The sequence below is a fragment of the Rutidosis leptorrhynchoides genome, chromosome 7 (assembly GCF_046630445.1).
Source record: "Rutidosis leptorrhynchoides isolate AG116_Rl617_1_P2 chromosome 7, CSIRO_AGI_Rlap_v1, whole genome shotgun sequence".
In the NCBI taxonomy this organism is placed as follows: domain Eukaryota; kingdom Viridiplantae; phylum Streptophyta; class Magnoliopsida; order Asterales; family Asteraceae; genus Rutidosis; species Rutidosis leptorrhynchoides.
The window spans coordinates 296,711,033-296,734,450 of record NC_092339.1 but is presented as its reverse complement, the minus strand read 5'-3'; the positions used below and the strand labels follow the sequence as shown (position 1 = coordinate 296,734,450).

Genomic DNA, 23,418 nt, shown 5'->3' with positions numbered 1-23,418 from the left:
GTGACGGGTCCAACGGGTCCTATGTTCGGGTCCAATGGGTCCTACGTTTTCGATGCCCGTTTTCGCCTCAGGATTTCGGCGCGTGTTTTCATCGCCCGTTTTCGGCGGGTGTTTTCACAGCGGGTTTTTGGCGCTAGTTTTTCGCAGCGTGTTTTTGGAAGGCATTTTTCAGCGCATGTTTTCGGCGCGGTTTTTGCAGGGCGTTTTCAACGCCCGTTTTCGCAGCGCGTTTTCGGTCCGCATTTTCACAGCGCCTTTTCGCAGGCGTTTTCGGCGCGAGTTTTTCGCAGCACGTTTTGGCACGCGTTTTTGGGAACGCGTTTTTAGCGCGGTTTTTGCATGGCGTTTTCGCTGAATGTTTTCAACGGGTGTTTTCGTCGCGCGTTTTCAGAGCACGTTTTCGCTGCGCGTTTTCACAACGAGTTTTTCCGGCGTGTTTTCAGCGCGCGATTTCGCAGCGCGTTTTTGACGCTCCTTTTTCGTGGCGCGTGTTTCGCAGCGGGTTTCGCCGCGCTTTTTCTTAGCGAGTTATTGTCGCGCGTTTTCGAAACGCCTTTTCGAAACGCCTTTTCGACGCACGTTTTCTAATCACGTTTTAGACATGTGTTTTCGACGTGTGTTTTCGACGCGCTTTTTCGCCACGGATTTTTCGACGCGATTTTTTCAGCACGTTTTCGCAGCCCGTTTTCGCCACGTGTTTGCGCATTTTCGTATTGCGAATCTGAAAACTTCAATTGGGAACGCGAGTCTGAAAATGAAAGCGAAAATCGGAAACGTAAATTTTTTTTTTTTGGAGAAAAAGGGTCTTGACCCGACCCAATCCGGGGAAAAATGGGTCTCGACCCGACCCAACCCGCTCTTGCCTCGACCCGTTGGACCCGTTCAAAATTCCTTACACATTTAGACCCGGGCTCGTTCAAACTCAAACCCGTTTCGACCCGACCCAAACACGACCCAACTCAACACAACCCGATTCACAGGTGTAAATGAACTATGTTGGCAAAACAAGGTTTAGGACCAACTACTCAACAAACGTAACCGGTGAGATCCTACCTTGATTTAATCCATCTCTATATTTGGATACTAGGTTTTCAAGAATTTGTCTTAAAACCTTATCTATCATTTCCCCATTAGCTCTAACTAGTTGTGGAGCACTCGCTTCGCGCCGGGGGCTCCGTTTTGAATGCGAGTTAAAATTTTTTTTTGATCTATTTTGTAAAAAAGAATTTTTTTCGACATCTAACATTGAAGGGTTGTTCCTTTTGTGAAAGTTGCTTCTTTTACCGTTCGGGTTTTATTTAAAAAAAAGTTAGTAAAGTGGAGGTTCGATTTGTATTTTAATAAAAGTTAGGGGGTTAAGTTTGTAAAATTTGAAAAAAATATACGTATAAAGTGGGAGTTCGATTTCTATTTTAATAAAAGTTAGAGGGTTAAGTTTGTGAAAATTGAATATTAGTAAAAAAAAAAGTTAGTAAAGTGGGGGTTCGATTTGTATTTTAATAAAAGTTAGGGGGTTAAGTTTGTGAAATTTGGGAAAAAATATACGTATAAAGTGGGGGTGCGATTTGTATTTTAATAAGAGTATAAAGTGGGGGTGCGATTTGTATTTTAATAAAAGTTGGGAAAAAATATACGTATAAAGTGGGGGTGCGATTTGTATTTTAATAAGAGTATAAAGTGGGGGTGCGATTTGTATTTTAATAAAAGTTGGGGGTTAAGTATGCGAAAAGTGAAAAAAGGAATAGTACTATTCATTTGGCCTAGAATTTTTTTCGACATCTAACATTGAAGGGTTGTTCCTTTTGTGAAAGTTGCTTCTTTTAGCGTTCGGGTTTTATTTAAAAAAAAAAGTTAGTAAAGTGGGGGTTCGATTTGTATTTTAATAAAAGTTAGGGGGTTAAGTTTGTGAAATTTGAAAAAGATATATGTATAAAGTGGGAGTTCGATTTCTATTTTAATAAAAGTTAGGGGGTTAAGTTTGTGAAAATTGAATATTAGTAAAAAAAAAAAAAGTTAGTAAAATGGGGGTTCGATTTGTATTTTAATAAAAGTTAGGGGGTTAAGTTTGTGAAATTTGGGAAAAAATATACGTATAAAGTGGGGGTGCGATTTGTATTTTAATAAGAGTATAAAGTGGGGGTGCGATTTGTATTTTAATAAAAGTTGGGAAAAAATATACGTATAAAGTGGGGGTGCGATTTGTATTTTAATAAGAGTATAAAGTGGGGGTGTGATTTGTATTTTAATAAAAGTTGGAGGGTTAAGTTTGCAAAAAAGCGAAAAAAGAATAGTACTATTCAGTTGGCCTTTGCCTTTTAGATACAGGTAAATAAGAGTATAAAGTGGGGGTGCGATTTGTATTTTAATAAAAGTTGGGGAAAAATATACGTATAAAGTGGGGGTGCGATTTGTATTTTAATAAGAGTATAAAGTGGGAGTGTGATTTGTATTTTAATAAAAGTTAGAGGGTTAAGTTTGCAAAAAAGCGGAAAAAAGAATAGTACTATTCCGTTGGACTTTGCCTTTTAGATACAGGTATATAAGATACAGTTATATAATTTCTCTGTAACTATTTGCATTTCAAAATGCTGCTGGAATAATAATTAAAACCCTTTCTTCCAATAAATCCAAACTTCACTCATGAAATCATGAAATCAATCAATTATTCTTGTTGAATGAGATTACCAAACCCTAACCTTATTTCTTTCCCATGAACTCCACACTAATTTCTCCTAACCCCATCACCCCTTTCCTTAAACCCCAATCTTTCAACTTCTGTCAATTCCCACCACCGCACCACCACCACCGGCGCCGGCGCCGGCGGCAGTCTCAAACAACCTTCACTGTTAACTCATCACATATCAAGAAACACAACACCACCAGCTTAAATTCCATAAATCAGCATCAAGATAAGACCTTTTTACCATCTAATGTATTCAAACAAATTTCAAAACCAATTGCAGTTACAGTTTTTTGGATTGTAATTGGGTTATGTCCAAGTTTAGGTTTTTGTCAAAGCCCTGCAATTGCTGTTCCAGTTATAAGTGAAATATTGAAATTGAGAAGAAACAAAAGTAAACAAGAATTGAGTAGTTCAAAAGATCATGAGTTTTCGGGTTATACAAGGCGGTTACTTGAGACTGTTTCTGTGTTAGTTAGGGTTATAGAGGAAGTTAGGTCAAATAATGGGGATTTAGATAATGTAAAGGTAGCATTAAAAGATGTGAAATTGAAGAAAAAAGAATTGCAAGATGAGATAATGAGTGGACTTTATGGGGAGTTGAGTGTTTTGAGAGGGGCAAAAGCGGAATTAGATAAGAAATCGGGCGAAATTCTTGATTCTTTGATGAAATCTAAGAGGGAAAAAGATAAGGTTGTGGAGAAAAGTGGAGTTAAGGATGTGGCAGTTATGGAGTTAGATGAAGTAATTAGTAACAAAGAAAAAGAATTTATGGAGGTTTCGGAAAAAGCTGCCGAGATTGAAGATCAAATGGAGATAAAAGAGACTATGGCTTTGAGTATTGGTGTTAGGGAGCTTTGTTTCATAGAGAGGGAGAGTATTGCACTTGTTGAAAATTTTGTTAGTGAAATGAAGCGCAAAGATACCGACAGGTAAAAGTTTGTTGTCGGTTATCGTGAGTTGCGTTTTGTTTTTGTTTAAAGTAATCGTATGTTTACGTTTTTTGTTGCTTAAGATTATTTGATAAGTTGGTTTATTCTAACGACATCATTAACATGCTTAATATTCTTGTACATACTGGTTACATATGGTATTTAAAGTGACGGTGATTGAATTGTAAAAGAATTTTAAGTACGTTAATGACAGTCCTAAGGGCCGTAGACAGAAAAATCCTAACAACTTTTTTTGGGTCTATATACTTTTTTTTCTTCTAAATATTAGATTAAAATTAAATTAAAAGTATAGTGAGCTACATTTTTTTAGTGAGTATATATATTGTGCAGTGTATGTATGTATATATATGGTTGAATGGTTAAGATTTACTAATTTTTGCAGGGTGCCTAAAAGCTCACTTACCAAGCTTTCTAAATCTGAGATTCAGAAAGATCTGCAGACTGTACAAAAACAATTTTGGGAGCAAATGATTCTCCCAAATGTTGTGGAAAACGAGGATATCGAATTCCCATTCGATCAAAATTCGGTTGAATTCAGTCGACGTGTCAAGCAAGCACTAGCTGAATCAAGAGAAATGCAGAAGACTTTGGAAGCTAACATTAGGAAAAAAATGAAAAGGTTTGGTGAAGAAAAACAGGTTGTTTTAAAAAGCCGAGTTAATGAGATTCTAAAGGGTTATCCAGAAGTCGAAAAGAAGTGGATGTTTGGAGATAAAGAGGTTGTGGTTCCAAAGGCTGCTCGTTCTAGTTTGTTTCATGGATGGAAAAGTTGGCGGGATGAAGCTAAGAAAGATCTTAAAACAAAAGTTTTGGAAGACGTTGAATTTGGTAAAAAATACGTTGCTGAGAGACAGGTAAGCATTTTCAAAAAAGAAAGATACTAAAAACACATAACTTATATAAAAGTAGGATTTTTCTAAAGACAGTTGTACTTTTTAATAATTTCCATTTAAAAGTCAACATTAACAGCTTTGTGCAGCACATTTATGCTCTTTAACGTTAGGGCTGTTGTTAGAAAAATCATTAAAAAGTATTTAATTGTCAAAGTTTTGAGTAAATTTGCAGGATGAATGACATATTAATTGTTTGCTGTAGGAAAGAATTCTTTTGGACCGTGATAGAGTTTTGTCGAAGACTTGGTATAATGAAGAAAAAAATAGGTGGGAAATCGAACCCATAGCGGTCCCTTATGCCGTGTCCCGAAAACTTGTAGATAATGCAAGGATTCGGCATGATTGGGCTGCATTGTATATTACAATGAAGGGAGACGAGAAGGAGTATTATGTCGATTTAAAGGTAATTCTACGATTGATACACCGATTATAAATTATTTCTAGAGGTGGCTATTTCGACCCAATTCGTCGTGGTTGCGATTCGGGTGACGTTCTATCGCTAAGGTCAAACGTTAAAATAATTAATTTGTCTGAAAAGGTTTAGGGTCAGATGGATAGAATGTTGAACTAAGCGTTTTCGTACTGCTTGAAACCTCCTAAAATATTTAGGTCAAATTATATTACTCCGTATTATTGAATTATTAAAAGTGATATTACAATTTGTAGTGTTACACCGTGATTTGTAACATGAATACACACACATATATGATTTTAGGACAAAAAAGGTGTTGTTGGGCAAACTGTCTGCGTATACCAAAAGATTACCTTTTTTTGACCAATTACCCTGCCACTCCTTTTTGCCATTTCCAATCGCATTCCATGTAAAGATCGGTGTTGCAGAACTCGGAATTACTCGGCGCGTATTCAGTTTTGCAGCTCGGCGAGTATTCGATCAGACTCGGAAAATTGGTCAAAATCAGTCAAAGTCAAACTTGGTCAACATCCGAGTACTCCCCGAGTTGCCTAGTACTTTCTAAAAAGTCCCGACAAGTAATTCGAGTAGCGATTTTTGTAACCTTGGTAAAGATTTATTTTTGATTCTGATTAAAGGTCCTTGTCAGGAATTTGAGATGCTTTTTGAAGATTTTGGAGGAGTTGACGGTTTGTATCTAAAGATGCTTGCCGCAAATGTGCCGACTTCTGTACAATTGATGCGGATCCCGTTCTCGGAGTTAGACATGCGTCAGCAGTTTCTGTTGCCGATGCGTCTTTCACGACAGTTGTTAGTTGGGTTATGGAATGCTAGAGATGTATCTACCGTTGATGCAATCTTTAATTGGGTCCAAAATATAAACAAAGACATCATGGTGCTAATTGTTTGTCCTTTTCTGGATCTTGTAGTTCCTTCCAGGGTAATGATCTTTATATAACTTGTTTACATCTTTGTAACATTTTGTTATAATTTTAATTAGTTTAGACTAAGAGGTTTAAATTTGCAGTTTGAGACTCATTATCAGTTTTTAATATTTGTGTATTGTGCTTCTGCTTGTAATCATTGTTGTAAACGGCGGCTGTCTCGGTCGACTAGTCTGTTTTTAGTGACTAGCTGTCCCGTTTCTCCAAAAAATGTATAATTAATCGGTCAACGCTAATAAGTCTGGTCAAAATCAGTCAAAGTCGGTGTGAGTCTGTTTGAGTCGGTCAATGTCGAGGTTGGTCAAAGTTTGGTCATTTATGTGTTAATATATGCGTACATAATCAGGATCTTGCAGACCTTAGCATTCACTTTTACCTCGAAAACTGTAAAAGCACATCCAAATGCTATTTATCTTATTTTTTTAAACAACTCAAAATCTATGTTAAACACCTCCTAATGATGCTATGTTGTTAAACAATTTTGCTAACAGGTTAAGATTAAATTGAGTGGGACCGAAGTCATGAAGCAGTATCTGAAATGGAAGACAGAGGCAGAAGAGGAAATTAAAGCTCAACGTGAAGACGAGGAGTTCAGTTGGTATTTTTTCTTTGCAGTTCGGGCCATTATATATGCTTATATGTTATCCCATATATTCCATTTTGTGAAGAAACGAACACCTCGGCTTCCGGGATTTTGGGTGAGACGCAGAAATCCGAATATGCGGAAGCTGCGAAGGCTGGTACGATTTTCTTGTTTTAGCAGTTCTTTTCGTTTTAACTGTTTTGTTTTTAAAGTATGTTCAATAATAAGTTAATGTAAATTATGATGTTATTTTGTTGTTATGCAGAAATATTTTTTTTCAGCTCGGTTGAAAGGAGCAAAAGCTAAGAAGAAGGAAGGTGTTGATCCTATTACTCATGCTTTTGATCAGATGAAGGTTTAAAAATGAACTGGAAACGTTTGTTCTTTTATATTGTTAGTTAGCGTACCGTGTTTGATTTGTGTTTATTTTTTATTTTTTTAGAGAGTGAAAAATCCGCCTATACGTTTGAAAGACTTTGCAAGTGTAGAGTTCATGAAGGAAGAAATTAATGAAGTTGTTGCATTTTTACAAAACCCTCGTGCCTTTCAAGAAATGGGTGCTCGTGCCCCTCGGGTATGTGCTTTATTAAAACATTATAGTGAAAATTGCGTACACTTGAACGTTATCTAAAGTCTGTTGAAAATTGCGTTCAACCTTTTATACCGCTTGAGTAAAAAACAATGCAGTAAGTAATCATTATATAAACAAAGTGTTTGCGGGTCAACTCGACCCTGTGCATTCCAACCCATACAAGAAAAACAACCCATTCTACCGACTACCCAACTCACCCAATTTACAACGCCTCTAAACCATGTCTTTAAAGTTGGTAGTGAGTCTGTACTTGACGAGCTATTGGTCATTTAATAAGTTTTACACTTTGAACACGGGTTTAGTTCTAAAAATAATATATTAAAATACTTGCTTTAATTTGCAGGGAGTTCTTATTGTAGGTGAGAGAGGAACCGGTAAAACCGCACTAGCTTTGGCTATAGCCGCAGAGGCTAAGGTTCCAGTTGTGGAGGTCAAAGCCCAACAATTGGAAGCCGGTTTATGGGTTGGCCAAAGTGCATCCAATGTTCGAGAACTTTTTCAGACCGCCCGAGATCTGGTTATAATTTCACATCTTTTTTTTTTTTTTAAATATAAGATTGAATATGTGCTAAAAAACTCCTGAATGATATGAATTCGTTTATAGGCGCCCGTGATCATATTCGTGGAGGATTTTGATCTTTTTGCTGGTGTACGAGGCAAGTTTATACATACTAAAAAACAGGATCACGAGGCTTTTATCAATCAACTTTTGGTGGAACTTGATGGGTAACTTTTGTAACTATTCATATACGTTGATTTACGAAAGACGTAATCTATAAATACAAGATTGATTTTTATTTTTGTAGGTTTGAGAAACAAGATGGGGTAGTTTTGATGGCTACAACTCGAAATCTTAAACAAATTGATGAGGCCTTACAGCGTCCTGGCCGAATGGACCGAATATTCCATCTTCAGCTACCAACACAAGCTGAAAGGGAGAGAATACTTCAAATAGCTGCAAAAGAAACTATGGATCCCGAGCTCGTCGATTATGTTGACTGGCAGAAGGTACGTGATTCACTGTTATAAAAATCCCCGATTACACCCAATTAAGAACAGCCCGATCCGAATTTCCAAAATGCAATTGGTTAATCGGTCAAACATCAGTTAACGGGTCAAAATCAGACTTGTTAGTAGGTCAAAATTGGTCAACATTTTAATATGAATTTAGACTAGAATTTTAGAGTTCTTGAACAAATAAACGATTATGTTTATGTTTCTCAACAATTATGTTAAATTTGAAGTTTATGTTTACGTGTCTGTTTTTTTTCTTCTATATTTACATATATGATTTTGAAATCTTTTATCTAAATATATAAAAGGTGCAATCTGATTAATCCCCGAGTTACCGATTACTCATGCAACGAGTTTTGCAACCTTGATGTGATTGCATTCCATCATTTTATCATTCCAACTGTTTTAACTTCTATTTTAACGCTTTCATAACTACCGGGAGCCCTTTGGCCTATGTATCAAGGTGGTCCACCACCCAAAATTGCACTAAAAAAAACTTTTTGAACCTTTTGTTACTTTTTACGTTCAGGTGGCTGAGAAAACAGCTCTTTTACGGCCCGTAGAACTTAAACTTGTCCCGGTAGCCTTGGAAGGTAGTGCATTTAGGACCAAGTTTCTTGATACAGATGAACTCTTGGGCTATACTAGCTTTATTGCGGTATGCATTTTTTTTCTTCTGCATTTCCATTTCAAAGATTCAAGCTTGCTCTTTTTTGTGCTTACTTTATATTGTTATGATGTCACTTTATAATGACTATCACACAGACTTTTAGCAGTAGTATACCTAAATGGCTGACGAAGACAAGACTGGCAAAGACGATGAGCAAAATGGTGGTTAATCATCTCGGTTTGACTTTGACCAGAGAGGATTTGCAAAACGTTGTTGACTTAATGGAGCCGTACGGTCAGATAACAAATGGGATTGAATATCTAAATGTTCCCCTTGATGTAAGCATATTGTTACTTAATAATTAAATTAGACAAGTGGTTTGAATGTTATTTACTTATTTATATGAATTTATATTTTCTTATATTATTGGTTATCGAATAATAGTGGACGAGGGAGACAAAGTTCCCTCACGCTGTATGGGTTGCTGGTCGTGGACTTATTGCCGCTCTTTTACCGAACTATGACGTGGTTGATAATTTATGGCTAGAGCCCTTATCTTGGGAGGTATGTATCTATACTAAGGAGTTAAATGGGTGGGCCGGCCTGGTTGGATAGCTGGTCAAAGTGAGTAGGAGTGTTACAGAACTCGAAATGTATTTGGTCAATCTCGGTCTAACTAGGTCAAAACTTGGGATTACTTGGGAAATCGGTGAAATCTCGGTCAAAATCAATTCAAAGTCAAACTTGGTCAACATCCGAGTACTCTCGAGTTGCCGAGTGCTCCTTAAAAAGTCCCGACTGAGTACTCCCCGAGTAGCAGTTATTTCAACCTTGGTGGGTAGTTTCTGGTATGGGTAAAGCTGAGGTGGCTCAAAACACTTTTTGCTAAATATTAGTGTATTTATATTTGGTTAATGTGTTCTAATGTGAGTATTAAAATTAAATTAAAATCATATTATAACAATGATAAAATAGTTTGATTACTTAGAGTGATTTCATATCATTTCACTTTAGTAACTTTTGACCCATTTAATTTTTTTTGAATAAATCTTTTCGTTGGCCATTTCACCCATTCAAGACAAAGCATAACCCATATCGACCCATATGTTATAACTTATTTTTGCTTCCAGGGAATTGGGTGTACAAAGATAACAAAGGCTAAAACGGAAGGATCGATGATTGGGAACGTTGAATCAAGATCATACTTTGAAAAGAAGCTTGTATTTTGCTTTGGGTCATATGTTGCATCACAGATGCTACTTCCATTTGGAGAAGAAAATATCCTTTCTTCATCCGAATTGAAGCAGGCACAAGAGGTATCTATATTATTTAACTTATGCCATTTTTTATACCTTATTTTTCACGATACAAATCTTGACCGTATGGTCCTTAATAACAGATAGCTACAAGAATGGTGATTCAGTATGGGTGGGGCCCTGATGACAGTCCAATCGTTTATCACCATGGCAATGCGGTATTTACTTGATTCTACTGCCTTTTTACTTCCGGGATGTTTGGATGTGCGTTTTGAAAGTAAATATGTGGCATTGATAATCAGAAATAGATAATAAGTAGCTCAAATAAATAGGGTTTCAGAAAATAGGCCTTTGTATGTGTCTCTAGTATTCGAAGTTCTAATTTTCTGATCATCACCAATCTTAACCATCTAAGAATCCAAGTGATAAAGTCACCATAAAATACAAATTTTATAAAAATAAGTATTTCATGAAACTGATAGGAAAGTTTCAAATTAGATTATCAAAACATAAAGAGGTAACTAAGAAATTTCACACACTATCACGTAATCAATGTTATTATATGCATGATACTGATTATTTGACCCCTACAGAATCAGGTATTTAGAAGCTTCTAGGATCCAGACATAAAAATCAGATATGACAACCTCAAATCACAATAATAGGATAATTAATTCGACATGCATATTCGAACACCACATACTATATCGCAACCGTTTTGGAAGAGCAGGACGTAGTTGCATCTACATCTTTATTATGGCATATGTGATAGGTGTTTTGTGTTTCTGTTAATATGTCAGGTGACAGCTTTAAGTATGGGCGACAATCATGAGTACGAGATGGCAGCTAAAGTTGAAAAGGTAAGCCTGTTGTTCCTTCTGAAGTTTTGTTTCAACATATTTTTGATGAACGATTATAAGTAATGTTTTAAATCCTTTATTAGTAAGTGGAGTCAGGAAGTTTGATGACCTTTTTAGCACTTAGTCATCTAAGTGGCGAATAGGCGAGTGATCTAGTGGTAGGGGAATGGTTAATCTCAGCCATTGGATCACCTGATTGTGGTGGCATTATTGTAAATTCATGAAAAAAAAGTTTCACGTAGTGATATTATTGTAAATACTTTCAAAGATAACTTTTTATAACGTTAATATTCACGGCGAGAATATTACTAATTTTGGATATAATATCAATTGATGTTATAATCTACAAAAGAATTCATCGAAGGAAGATTAGCATTCAAAATATCAATTTTGATCATTATTTATAATTTTTTTTTTAACTTCTGTATTTGATGAAGTTAATTTTCATCGTGATGAACATTAACACTTTCCCCTTCTCCCAAAAAGGTGCTTCCGTCGATGAATTGATGAATATACACATACATATATATATGTACATACATATATATATATCTATACATACATATATATATATCTATATATATATATATATATATATATATATATATATATATATATATATATATATACACACACACACACACACACACACACACACACACACACATAACATATATATGCCTAGATATAACTAAACAAAATTATATATAAACCAGTATATATATATATATATATATATACACACACACACACACACACACATAACATATATATGCCTAGATATAACTAAACAAAATTATATATAAACCAGTATATATATATATATATATATACACACACACACACACACACACACATAACATATATATGCCTAGATATAACTAAACAAAATTATATATAAACCAGCAATGACCTTAAGTGTTTATGAATTGAGAATAGGCTTGAAAATTGACATGGGATGTGCGGTTTCTTACAGATGTACGATTTAGCTTACGAAAAAGCAAAGTTTATTCTTTGGAATAATCGTACTGTGCTTGAGAAGACTGTTGAGGAATTGCTTGAATTTGAGATCTTGACAGGGAAGGTACTGTTTCTACTTGGTTACAATATACATAAATATAAATATAAATGCCATATTAAATCATATCATTCTTGTTAGAGACTACTAGGCTGCTTAATGTACAATACTGTAATCTTATCACCTTTGTACAACTACCATAAATCGTAATCTAATCCGAATTATCTTTGGTTTTAGGTCTGATTACCTTTGACTTTAGTTGTACTGGTACTATGATGAATATCATGAATAATTGTTAGTTGCATGTCAGGATCTCGAAAGGATCATATCTACTAATGGTGGGATTAGAGAGAAGGAGCCGTTTTATCTCGGGAACATCCATAATGAAGAGGTACAATGCTCTACTAATATGGAACAATTCTTATTAGATAGTTTGTTAAACATCATCTGGTTGGTTAACATCATCTGGTTGGTTAAGCAGATTTTAATTTCGTTAAAAATGATTACAACTTAAATCTTCCACATATTGTTTAAGAGTAATGATTATCTAACAATTATTATCTCACTCAATTACATATCTACACTTGAAAAAAATGAAGAATCATGGCTAGAAAAGAAAGTAAGTGCATGAAACATGCCACAATTTTAAACGATTATGAGGATCGTTAGGATGAAAAATCATTTTCCTTTATTTTAACTTTGAAGATACGAACTGTATATAAATTTGTCCCATTACCCAACCCAGCCATCTTACCACCTCTACTATAAGTTCAAGTATACATAGATATATCCCATGGTGTATTGCATTATAGAACTCAAGTTGCTTTTCTATAATTTTGATGCAGCCTGTATTTGCGAGCTTGCTCGAAGATGCCAACGGGTCACAAAGTCCCCTTCTATCAGCAGCAAACTAGGATGACAAAAATCGATCCACGAAGACACATGCAATTAAGTGTGCTTATAATTGGAAGCTTTTCATCATCAATTAGTTTTCGCTAAATAGATAAGTTTTCTAATTTTCTAATGTTTTCTGTATATTACGAGCCAGAGGGGAGCTCTATATTAGGACTCTTCTCTTACCATAGTTGTATGTGTTTTATGTTAGAGAGATGTAGGAGTTTGAAACCTGAATAGCAGTCAGCAGTCCCGTTTCCTTCTCATTTCATACATTACGTTAAACAATTTTGATAGTCCTTTTAATGAATCATAGAATAGAATTACATACATATCCGATATAAAATACATTCCGCAAATACTAAGAAAAACCAACATAAAACGTAACGATCAACATGAGTATCAAACACAATGTATTGGAAGAATCTAACGACCTAGCATTGCTATGAAGTCATCAAGCTTTATATTCCCCCTTCTCGATAAAAACCTCATGCAAATAGGGGGACCCACCTTGAGCAAAGCTAGTATGGCCTTGGGAATGGACCATATCCCTTCTCCACAAATCAAACCAGAAGCCACCGCTGGCCCAAAAGCGGTGGCTTCTTTTTTATTTCTTTTTTCCCATATCAAAAGAATCAAACTCCCAATGCACATGTCAACGGCGAAATATGAACCAATATAAAACGGAATTGCCATTGCCATAGGAATTGGAACAAACCGAGCGTACTTCTTGGGTGCAGTGTCCCGAGTCAGATTTATAAGAATTCCCGCTGCAAAAAACCCGTAACAAAGTGATAAACAGTGCTTGGGAAGTGCATCAAATCCTTCAACTCCAAGATTAGCAAGATTCCTATACACTAGAGCATACGGTACTGGATACTCGGATCCTGGTTTACCCATATCTGGGAATGCACTATTAAATAACCAAAACACACATGGTGCAATGACGCACCCCATTGCGGTCCCAATCACTTGACTCACGAACATGGACCGTGGTGAAGCCATAGTCAAGTAACCAGTTTTAAAATCCTGCATAAGGTCTGCAGCTGTTGCTACTATGTTCAACATAACCCCACAAGCAGCAAGCCCAGCCAAAACACCACCATGTGATGCACCGGCCCATGCCCCGATTAAGAAAATACCCAACTTTCCGTAAGTTGATGCCAATGACCAGTCGGTAAGCCCGCACCCGTATGCATTACAAAATGCTAATGCAGGAGCCATAATATAAAGCACAATAACATAATACCATTCAAGTGGCTTGAAGATACGTGGGAGGAAAACTGTGGCGATTGCCGCAATACCCACGTACCCTCCAACGGCTAACCATGTTGGGATCTGGTCCTTCATAAAGACCTGAGTCCTACGTTGGTCATCGAAAGATATAGCTTCCGTATCATCTGGTTTTGAAGCATTTGCAGCCATTGGAAGAATAGTTCGTGCTTCTTTGTTTTTCATTTGACCATACAACGTAAATCCAGTTTTTCCGAGTACTTTGACAAAGTTGTAGAGTCCATCTCCGAGGATGATGGCTATAGCAGTGAAAACCTGCAATTACTTGCAAGTGAGACCGTATTGCGAACTATACAAATATATAAAGATAGCAATTCTACACTTAAAGCTATCATATCCGGGGTGTCAGATGATTGTGGACGGGTTCTTATATGTATACCTTGTAACCTTGGAGGCCTTGGAAATTTCCAGGTGCGAGATCCTTGTCGTACCAACTGCCTCGTTTGTTCTCGATGATAGGCCACATGATCCCCCATGAAAGGATTGCTCCAAGAAGTAAGGACACATTTATAATGTATGGACATATCATCCCTACCCCAACATACATAGTTGAGAAATCAAAGAAAAACCTGCATTTTGCATTCAATGTAAAGGGTCATTGAAAATTTAAGACGATATATAAATTAATTCTAGAAAGTACTTTGTGAATGAGAAAGGTTGTAAAAGTCGATAGTCGGGGACTAGTCAGTCAAGTTTGTAGGGACTTATTAGTCAAGTAAGAGACCATTCGGGACTAGTCGGTGGTTGGCCAAGCTGACTTTGACTATATTGAACAACTTTGACCAATTAAATTTGGACTTTTGACAACTTTGACCGATTAAATTGGACAAGTTGGAGACTTGGCATGACAAGTCGTACTACTTCAAAATCCAGACTAATGAGAGACTAGTCGGCCTATTCAGGGACCCGGGTATTAATAGACCTAGTCGGGAACTAGTCAGTCAAGTTTGTAGGGACTTATTAGTCAAGTAAGAGACACTTCCGGACTAGTCGGTAGTTGACTAAGCTGACTTTGACTATATTGAACAACTTTGAACAAATAAATTTGACTTTAACTAATAAATCCGACTATGACCGATTAAATTTGGAGTTTTGACAACTTTGACCAAATGAATTGGACAAGTTGGAGACTTGGCATGACTAGTCGGACTACTTCAAAATCCAGACTAATCAGAGACTAGTCGGCCTATTCAGGGTATTAATAGACCTAGTCGGGGGACTTTTACAACCATGATATAATCATTGGAAGTGTAAGACGGGAACTAAGAATAATTACATACGTCTTATCTTTTGCTTTGAGACCAAAGGTAGGGAAATTTGCAAAGCCACATTTGTCTCCATCCGAAGCAAAGAACCATTGAAAGAAACTCCATAAGAAGCTGAAGGAAAAGAACTTTCCTAATGCACTCACTGGTTTCCTGCAAATATCATCATAATTAATAAACAATTCCCCATATATTACTTACTACTATAGTACTATCAGTGATGAATCTAAGCGGTTTCAGTGTATGCACGCATAACTTGAAACTGTTTTGAAACTTTTATCCGGACAAGTGAATGAAATTTGAAAGAAGTTTAATAGTAGTAGTATTATACTTGGCAAGCTTGGCACCCTGAGGGGTATGAAAGCTGTTAATGAGATGAGCAGTTGCAGTCCCACTTGGGTATATCAGCTTGAAGTCAATGATCATGATCTGCATAAACTCATTAAAATTTGAGCGTCGAAAATGTGATTAATATGGTTGGATTTATTACTTACCTTTCGAAGAGGAACAACAGAGCAAAGGCCAATGAAACTAACGATGAAGAGAAAACTAATCATCCAGCCTAAGCTCGGGTTCTTGGTGCTAATACTTCTGTAAGGTGAGTCAGCATCTGATGAAATATCTGCAACGCCATCGCTCATTCCCAATAGGTAACTCCCGAAACCTCCTGCCACATTTTCCGACAATCTCAAAATATACATATAAATTACTTCATGGAAAATAGAAGACATGAACTGTTCCTAGTGTTTTCTTTGTAACGAGGAACCCTCCTATGAACGAGCAAATTGGCTTCCTCATATTAGGTAAACCTCGGACATCGAGAACCCATGCATCACGCTGATGCCAGGTAAAGCTTCCACTGTAAATCCCTAATTAGGCTCAAGAGGACATTGCCAAGGATTGAACCCGAGACCTACAGCTTCTCTAGGAGTCGTGGTGGCCACTTTAGCAAAGCACATCTGTAAGGCTTAGTGTTTTTCATTATTTATCTTTTTTTTTTTTTGGAATAAATCTACTTGTGTATTTGTTTCGTTAATGTCCCATTCATTTGAAATTGGCTTATTCTGTCATTATCATTCGTTTCGTGAAAATGATATACATGTTTTATAATAGCTCGATTTTGATTAGAAAACTTAACTAATTAAACTAACACTACGAACAATTGTGAGTATACTTAACTAGTAATCTAGTAACAGAAATAACAACATACCACTAAACGAGATTCCTGAAGCTGCAACCACACACGTCTGAATAACAGTATTCTCCTGCCTAGTAAACGGATGTTTCAACAACCCACATTGATCTAACATCTTCGTCCATGTCTTAACAAAGAAAAAACCTAACAAACCCGCGGACACATTCAACGATGGAATGATACCCGTTGAGAGAGATAGTTTCATTACTATGAAACTAAACATCACGCCTAATCCTAAACTCACCACAAACGCTCTAACCGTTAATTGTTCTCTCCATGATGGTATAAAAGTGTCCTTAAATACCATCTCTATCGACTCTATTTCTTTTCCCTTCGATCCCTCATCATCGTTTACCATTTTTGCTTTGTCCGCTATCAATTTCACATCGCTTCTCGTCACTCCATCGCCATTTTCGAGCTCTTGAGTGTTTTCTAGTACTCCCATGTTTGAGTTCTATGTGATTGTAGCCATCTTCTTTGGTACATATGGTTTATATATATAGTATATAGTATACTAAAAGCTGTATTTGTAATGTGAACTGCATGGTTGGCCGTTTACTTCATTCTTCTTTATAAATAAAATCTATCTAATCCTGGCCTGCTCGGCTGCTCCTGCTCCCTTTGTCTTTTTGTCAAAGTAAATTGACTGTATTTTTAGACGTATAAAACATATAAAATTTGGCCATTCTCTTATGACTTATGAACGTATGCATGAGGTAAGGGTTTGTGATATGAGAATGGCTGGTGGGCCCAACAGTTTGCATGTTAGTTAGGCCCATCTCTCCACCCAAAAAGAGCTCCAAATTAAAGGACTTTGTCTTCATTTCAACGGCCCAACTTTTATATTTTATATAAGTTTGACCTGTATAAGACTCTTAGGCGGCTGGATTTAACCCAACGTCAGATTTGATCCGTCAAGTGAGGTGGTGTCAGTTGACGGAATCTGACACTATTATCGCAGCATCAAAGTTTGACGGCACGGGGCTTCAGTCGGAATCTTGACGGAGAAGAGATGGAGCGTGAGGGAGAGAAGGACCAATGAGGGTGAGAGAGAGAGTATATATTTTTGTTGATTATTTATTTTTTCCACCCAATTTCTAATCAGATTTTACCACATCACTTTACAAATATTTGATACAGAAATTTAACAATTTGGGTTATCGAAGGTCAAATACAGTCAAAATAAAAAATTCACTCTTACACCAAAAAGTACACAATTAGACACAGTCAGAGTTAGAAATAGTCTTATCTATCATCATATCAAGTATTTACAATCATTTTTTTTTTTAAAAGACAAACAAGTACATCCAACTTAGAATCTTGACTTGTTCAAAAAATATATATATATATATATATATATATATATATATATATATATATATATATATATATATATATATATATATATTTCTTTTTTTTTATTTTTTTTTTATTTTTTTAATAAAAAGTTCTCTAGGATCTATAACTAAAAAAGTTTGAAAACCACCTTTCTATGGCTCTATAAGTTTTCTAACTATTTATGGAAAAAGAAAAGTACATCTCTCACGTATAACATTTTTTATTTATTTTTATTATTTATAAAGTAAAACCCAGTGTATTTAAATTTTGAAAAAAATATCATGATTGGTTTCCAAAGTTTGTACTAAAAATAAAGATGAGGCCGCAAGTTTAAATCGATCATGGTTGGTTCTAAGTTTTAACTTTGTACACGTTTGGTCCCACGATTTAGCAAACGTTAACACCATCCAGTTAACTAAAACACATAACAAACACGTGATGCCCTTTTTCGTCTTTTTACATGTAGCAGAATATAACCATGACAGAATATAACTCTGTCAGATTTAGAGGTGGAAGGGTATATGTGTTATCTTATTATATTTAGAGGATTTTTAAAAAAAATAATAAAATAAAACAGTAAATGCATACTTGTATTCCGTATCACTATCCACTTTCTAATTCTATTGCAAGTCAAACACCGTTTCTTTCAATCCTTAATGAAAAATTACCGCCGATTCCATAATTGATCAATTGAACGGTTTATTAACATCTATCTTGTCATCTGCTTCGATTTCGTTTATCTATTTCGATTTCATTTATCTGCTCTGTTTTCGATTTGAAACCTATGTATCGAAGTTAATAATATAGAGCTCAAAACTTAATCGTAATCCTAATCGATCCACTTTTAATCTCGTCGATTCATTTGCGTCACAGATGTATTAGGTTGTGCTGATAAAACATTCCCCTGAATGTCCTTAGAATGACCCAGACATATCTCTCAATTCGTTTATACTCTAGAGTGACCATGGTTGGACACATCAAAGCTAACTCAAGAAAACGATTAGTATACTTCGTGATGTCAGTTCCTTCTAGCTTTAAGTTCCACAATTCAGTTTCAAGTCTCTGGATTTCACACTCCTTGGGCAATATTCGTCTATCACCATCTTCTTGAATTCTTCCCAGGGAGTAGAAAATGCAACATTAATACCTACCGATTTAGCAAAGGAATTCCACCACGTCAAAGCTCCGTCCTAGAGAGTACATGTTGCAAACTTCACCTGATCTCTGTCAGCACATCCACTAATTCGGAATAAAGCTTCCAATTTTAAAATCATCGCATTATTCCTAGCGGTCCTTCAATTCCGGAAAATTTTTGAGGTTTGCAGCCCATGAATGTTTTATAATTACATCCCTGATGAGCGTTTGCTACATTGGATCCTTCAGCATTCCTAACATTAGCTGCTGTTCTGTTAGCCTCAGCATTTTCAAATGCTTCTGCAATTCTTCGGGTAATCATCTCTTCTACTTGAGTAGTATCCATATTCGCATTCCTCTTTGGAGGCATTTTCTGTTTAGCAAATCAAAACAAAGACAATTCAAACACTTGAGATAATATAAGTAATAGATGTACATTATTCACATTATGAAAATGAACTAGATAATCATAATACATCAAAGCCGATTTACATCACTTTTAAATATTACAAAATTGGGGTATTTACCTACCCGTTAGTTCAATACATACATAACGTTCCTAATGATTTACACATCCTAATACTTATCCTAATAATATCCGAATAAGTGAATCATCTTAAGAGTGTAAATTGGAAAATAACACTCCGGTTAGCTAGCGATCGATCTAAGGCTTAAAGTTACTAAGCACTAAAAGAACGTGGGTCATCTGGAGCTCAAGATTTGTCACTTGAACCGTAAGCTCGCGGTTCCTGGCGGACAAATCATCAATACGGTACTGAAGTAACTCTATCTCCTCCTGCTGTGTACCCTGCACTCCCTCAATCTCATTGAATCGCGAGTAATTCCCATTTTGATTCTCTTGCACATACAAATAATCAACCGTACTATGAAGTCGCTCAATTCGACACTCGTGCCTAAAAATTCTAGCAAATAAAGTAAAGATCCTCTCTTGCTGAGTTTGACCCATCAAGGCATCCCTGCCGTTGATGGTCGGTGGTACATGAATCTCACGATATAGGGTTCCCTCCGGATGTTTCCACCGGTCTAAAAGTTCACGAACCCATATCCAACATCTCCAAAAAGGCTGATATGCCTCGAACTCGTCCGTGCTAGGGTCACGATTGGAACAGTCGTCAATAATGATCATGGGTACGGGAACAGAGTTCGATCCTACTGAATCGGATGACGCCATCTTTAAGACATACACGTAACACACAAGTTATACTTAAAATTTCCGACAAGTAGAAATAATAAGCATGATTCGAAAAATAGAGACCGGAAAAATGACTCGGTTATAGGCCAGACTCATCAATGCATCCTATTAATAGGGTGAGACACACTAATGCAATCCTAGTTCCCTATAAAGTGGGCTCTGATACCAAGTCTGTCACGACCCCCGCCTCGATTTCCTGAGATGTGGCGTGAACTTAGTGTCCCAGACTATAGTTAATGACGGCAGCGGAAAATACTTATTTATTTTTACATCACTGTCTCTGTTTTAGTTTTTGGTACATCGCGGTAACGTAAATACAACACAAGTACAGTAAAAATACATCGAAACAACATCAACTAGCCAAACAACACTAGTTAAAAACAAAAGACTTCTAGACACCGCGATATTTGACCTGATATGCTCCTGAATGCTTAAATACCTGAGAAATATACTTAAAAACGTCAATATAAGTATTGGCGAGTTTATAGGTTTAGTTACAACAATAATGTTAATGGACCTCAAGATTTCAGTACAAAATGGTTAAAATATATTCCAGATTATGGGCTTTCGATATCGAACATTAACAAAACAAGTACCCAAAAACAAGCGTCACTTAAGGTCTAAGTGCAAGAATCGAAGGTTATGCATCCGATAGCCTAGAAGGCCTATCCTAATGTGAGGAGTCACCCTCAAATAGATCTATAAATATTATTCGCGTTCACCAAAACGGTAATTAACGATATCAAAATCGGGCTTTCTAAATTGACCTTTGTTACTCTAACATAGAATATGGTTAATGTACTTGAGTCCAATATGAAAAACAGTAAAGAAGTAATTTCTCATCTCAAAGTATAGAAAAATTGATTAAAACGGGACTATAAACTCACTGGTGATGATGTAAGCTCGGAATGTGCTGTTTAAGCGGTTTGCGGTGATCCGGGCTCGGGACCTAGATAATAAGTCATGGTCAGAGTCCATACTATACTAAATATAGTATTTTGTTAAGTTTATAAACTGAGTTTATGAGTTTTTACGTATTCGTTTCGGGTTCTCGATTTCTTATTTTACTTAAACCTTATAGTTTATTCTTAAATATTCTGATTTGAAACATCAACTTCCCACAAGCATAAATCATTGAGTTTTTACGTAAATCAGTTGATTTCACTTCTCAAAGTTAATTTTATGAGTTCTCTAAACAACCATGTAAGTGTGGCATCTTAACTCTAAGTAAAAGTTAGTTAAAATGAATACATGTGCAAAAGGAATTACTCCCAGGTTGATTTTAACATTCGTTTTAATGATGATCTTTCTGACTCAAATATGATCACAACAAAATCTTGTATCAACTTGTTGGGACTATTTCTCAATGATTATCTAATGGATTTTGGTGATTCAACTTGCCAAATTTTCCTTATTATGTATAGTTTTTAAATCATAAGCCTATATTTTCAGGTCTATCTTATATTTTGGTTTACACATGATCTTTTGAATCTTGGTCAGATTGGTTCAAATCTGGACCTTGAATTACAAAATAAAAATGAAAAATGACTTTTTTTTTGAGAAAATTCATGAAAAATTACTGGAAGTCATGAACATATATATGAACAACATATCAAAATATGAGTTCCTGAGACCAAGTATAAGTTGGTTTTTAAGTCATGAACTTCAAGTAGAAATTTTGGACCATTTTAAGAACAATGTGTGTTCTTGAGTTTTAACCATTTTCTCTTAATTTTATATATATATATATATATATATATATATATATATATATATATATATATATATATATATATATATATATATATATATATATATATATATATATATATAAGTTATGGTGTTTATGAGTCTTATTACATATTAAATTTCATGTTTTAAAGTCTCATCTTACTAGATCAATATTAGGTCTTATGAACAATCATGATGTTTGAAACACTATGTTCTAGCTTTTGCTTTCATTAAGATCTAGTTAATGAAAACCCTTGTTATAACTTAATGTAATAACCAAAATAAAACTTTTAGATGATAGATCTCAGCCCTTTTAATTGTTGGATGGTGAAAAAGCTCTTGAACAATCCTTGTGTGTTGATAACACACTATGTTCTTAACACTTACATCCATGCTTAACATAAAAAGGACTAGAAATCATGATGAAAATCATATGTATTTGAGATAGTTCTTGAAATTTTTGATGATGTTCTTATTGAAGAAGATGAAGATAGATGAAGGTGTGTTTGAGAAGTAGAGAGAAAAGTAGATAAAAAAATTTGTGAAGTGTGTGTGTGTGTGTGTATAAACGGGACGGCCAAGAGGAGGAAAAAAGGGGAAAAAATATCTTTTCTCATGCATTCATTTAATGGATGATGGGATGGTTTTGCATGCAATTAGATGTAGGTTAATTAAGTGTTAATCCCATGCAAGGTGGTTAATTAGCTTAATGGTGCTAGTCATTATATACTTAAGGTTAATGGTGGAGTTTATGGCTTAATGTGTGTGTACTAGTATTTGATTAAGGTTAATGAGTGTATGTATCTAATTTACTTGTATTTTAACAAATAAAGTCTTATCTTTTTACTTAAAAAGATATTTATAAATGCTTATTTATATACTTATACATACATATAAATTATATAGACAAGTGTTGAATATTTTATCGTAGTTACGGTTAGGGATTCGAGTTTAGGTGAAAGTATATATTCAGGAATGTCTATGAATATCTAAAGTCCTATTAATATTAAAAGACTTGACAAATATACGTTGTTTGACACATAGGAATTGAAATTCCTTCAAATTAGGTTATGAAAAGTGAAAACCTAGTCGAAAAAGTCAGGGTTGTGACAAAAAAGGTCCTCGAAAAAGAAACACCATACGTATTTGCGGAAATTGTATATTTCAACGAAGAGCAGGAAGTGTTCATGTTTCTGTTTACGGATGAGCAATGGGATGTGTCACGACCCAGAAAATTTCGACTAATTTTAAATCAAACTCTCGATACGATTTAATATTTTTGACACGATAAGCAAAGTCTGTAATGTTGAGTCTCAAAATTTTTGAACTATTTTCATGAATTCAATTAACCTTCGACTATTCTCGATGATTCACGAACAATTAATTGTAAATAGATACATATATAATTAAATATATAAATATATAATAATTTGAAATATATTTGGAAATAATATTACTCTTTAATTGTTAAAAATAATTATGTAAAGTAATATAAGATATAATAAAATTTATTATTTAAAACGAATATATATATATATAT

General features: G+C 35.3%; 2 protein-coding genes across 2 annotated transcripts; one reads left to right on the top strand and one right to left on the bottom strand.

Moving 5' to 3' along the window:
• Positions 1-2,652: 2,652 nt before the first annotated feature.
• On the top strand, positions 2,653-13,052 carry LOC139857369 (probable inactive ATP-dependent zinc metalloprotease FTSHI 5, chloroplastic). Its single transcript, XM_071846116.1, has 19 exons — positions 2,653-3,612; positions 4,016-4,487; positions 4,729-4,929; positions 5,588-5,878; positions 6,374-6,622; positions 6,731-6,820; positions 6,908-7,039; positions 7,401-7,574; positions 7,662-7,783; positions 7,864-8,065; positions 8,601-8,729; positions 8,837-9,019; positions 9,126-9,245; positions 9,812-9,997; positions 10,081-10,155; positions 10,738-10,797; positions 11,774-11,881; positions 12,126-12,206; positions 12,661-13,052. The coding sequence occupies exons 1-19, from the start codon at positions 2,711-2,713 to the stop codon at positions 12,727-12,729; spliced, it is 3,846 nt and encodes a 1,281-aa protein (XP_071702217.1). The 5' UTR covers positions 2,653-2,710; the 3' UTR covers positions 12,730-13,052.
• On the bottom strand, positions 13,012-16,907 carry LOC139857371 (probable metal-nicotianamine transporter YSL7). The gene is made up of 6 exons (XM_071846117.1): positions 16,478-16,907; positions 15,762-15,934; positions 15,599-15,696; positions 15,283-15,420; positions 14,382-14,571; positions 13,012-14,257 (listed from the first exon to the last, which is right to left on the bottom strand). Exons 1-6 carry the CDS (start codon positions 16,905-16,907, stop codon positions 13,136-13,138), a joined length of 2,151 nt encoding a protein of 716 aa, XP_071702218.1. The 3' UTR covers positions 13,012-13,135.
• Between the last annotated feature and the right edge of the window lie 6,511 nt (positions 16,908-23,418).

What these genes read in the sequence shown, in the direction of transcription:
- LOC139857369 (XM_071846116.1), top strand. Translation starts at nt 2,711, where the DNA reads ATGAACTCCACACTAATTTCTCCTAACCCCATCACCCCTTTCCTTAAA. An exon ending in ATCTAAATGTTCCCCTTGAT is followed by an intron (nt 9,020 to 9,125) that starts GTAAGCATATTG and finishes ATCGAATAATAG; the next exon opens with TGGACGAGGGAGACAAAGTT. An exon ending in TGGCAGCTAAAGTTGAAAAG is followed by an intron (nt 10,798 to 11,773) that starts GTAAGCCTGTTG and finishes GGTTTCTTACAG; the next exon opens with ATGTACGATTTAGCTTACGA.
- LOC139857371 (XM_071846117.1), bottom strand. Translation starts at nt 16,907, where the DNA reads ATGGGAGTACTAGAAAACACTCAAGAGCTCGAAAATGGCGATGGAGTG. An exon ending in TTCAGGAATCTCGTTTAGTG is followed by an intron (nt 15,935 to 16,477) that starts GTATGTTGTTAT and finishes AAAATGTGGCAG; the next exon opens with GAGGTTTCGGGAGTTACCTA. An exon ending in AAGGCCTCCAAGGTTACAAG is followed by an intron (nt 14,258 to 14,381) that starts GTATACATATAA and finishes AAGTAATTGCAG; the next exon opens with GTTTTCACTGCTATAGCCAT.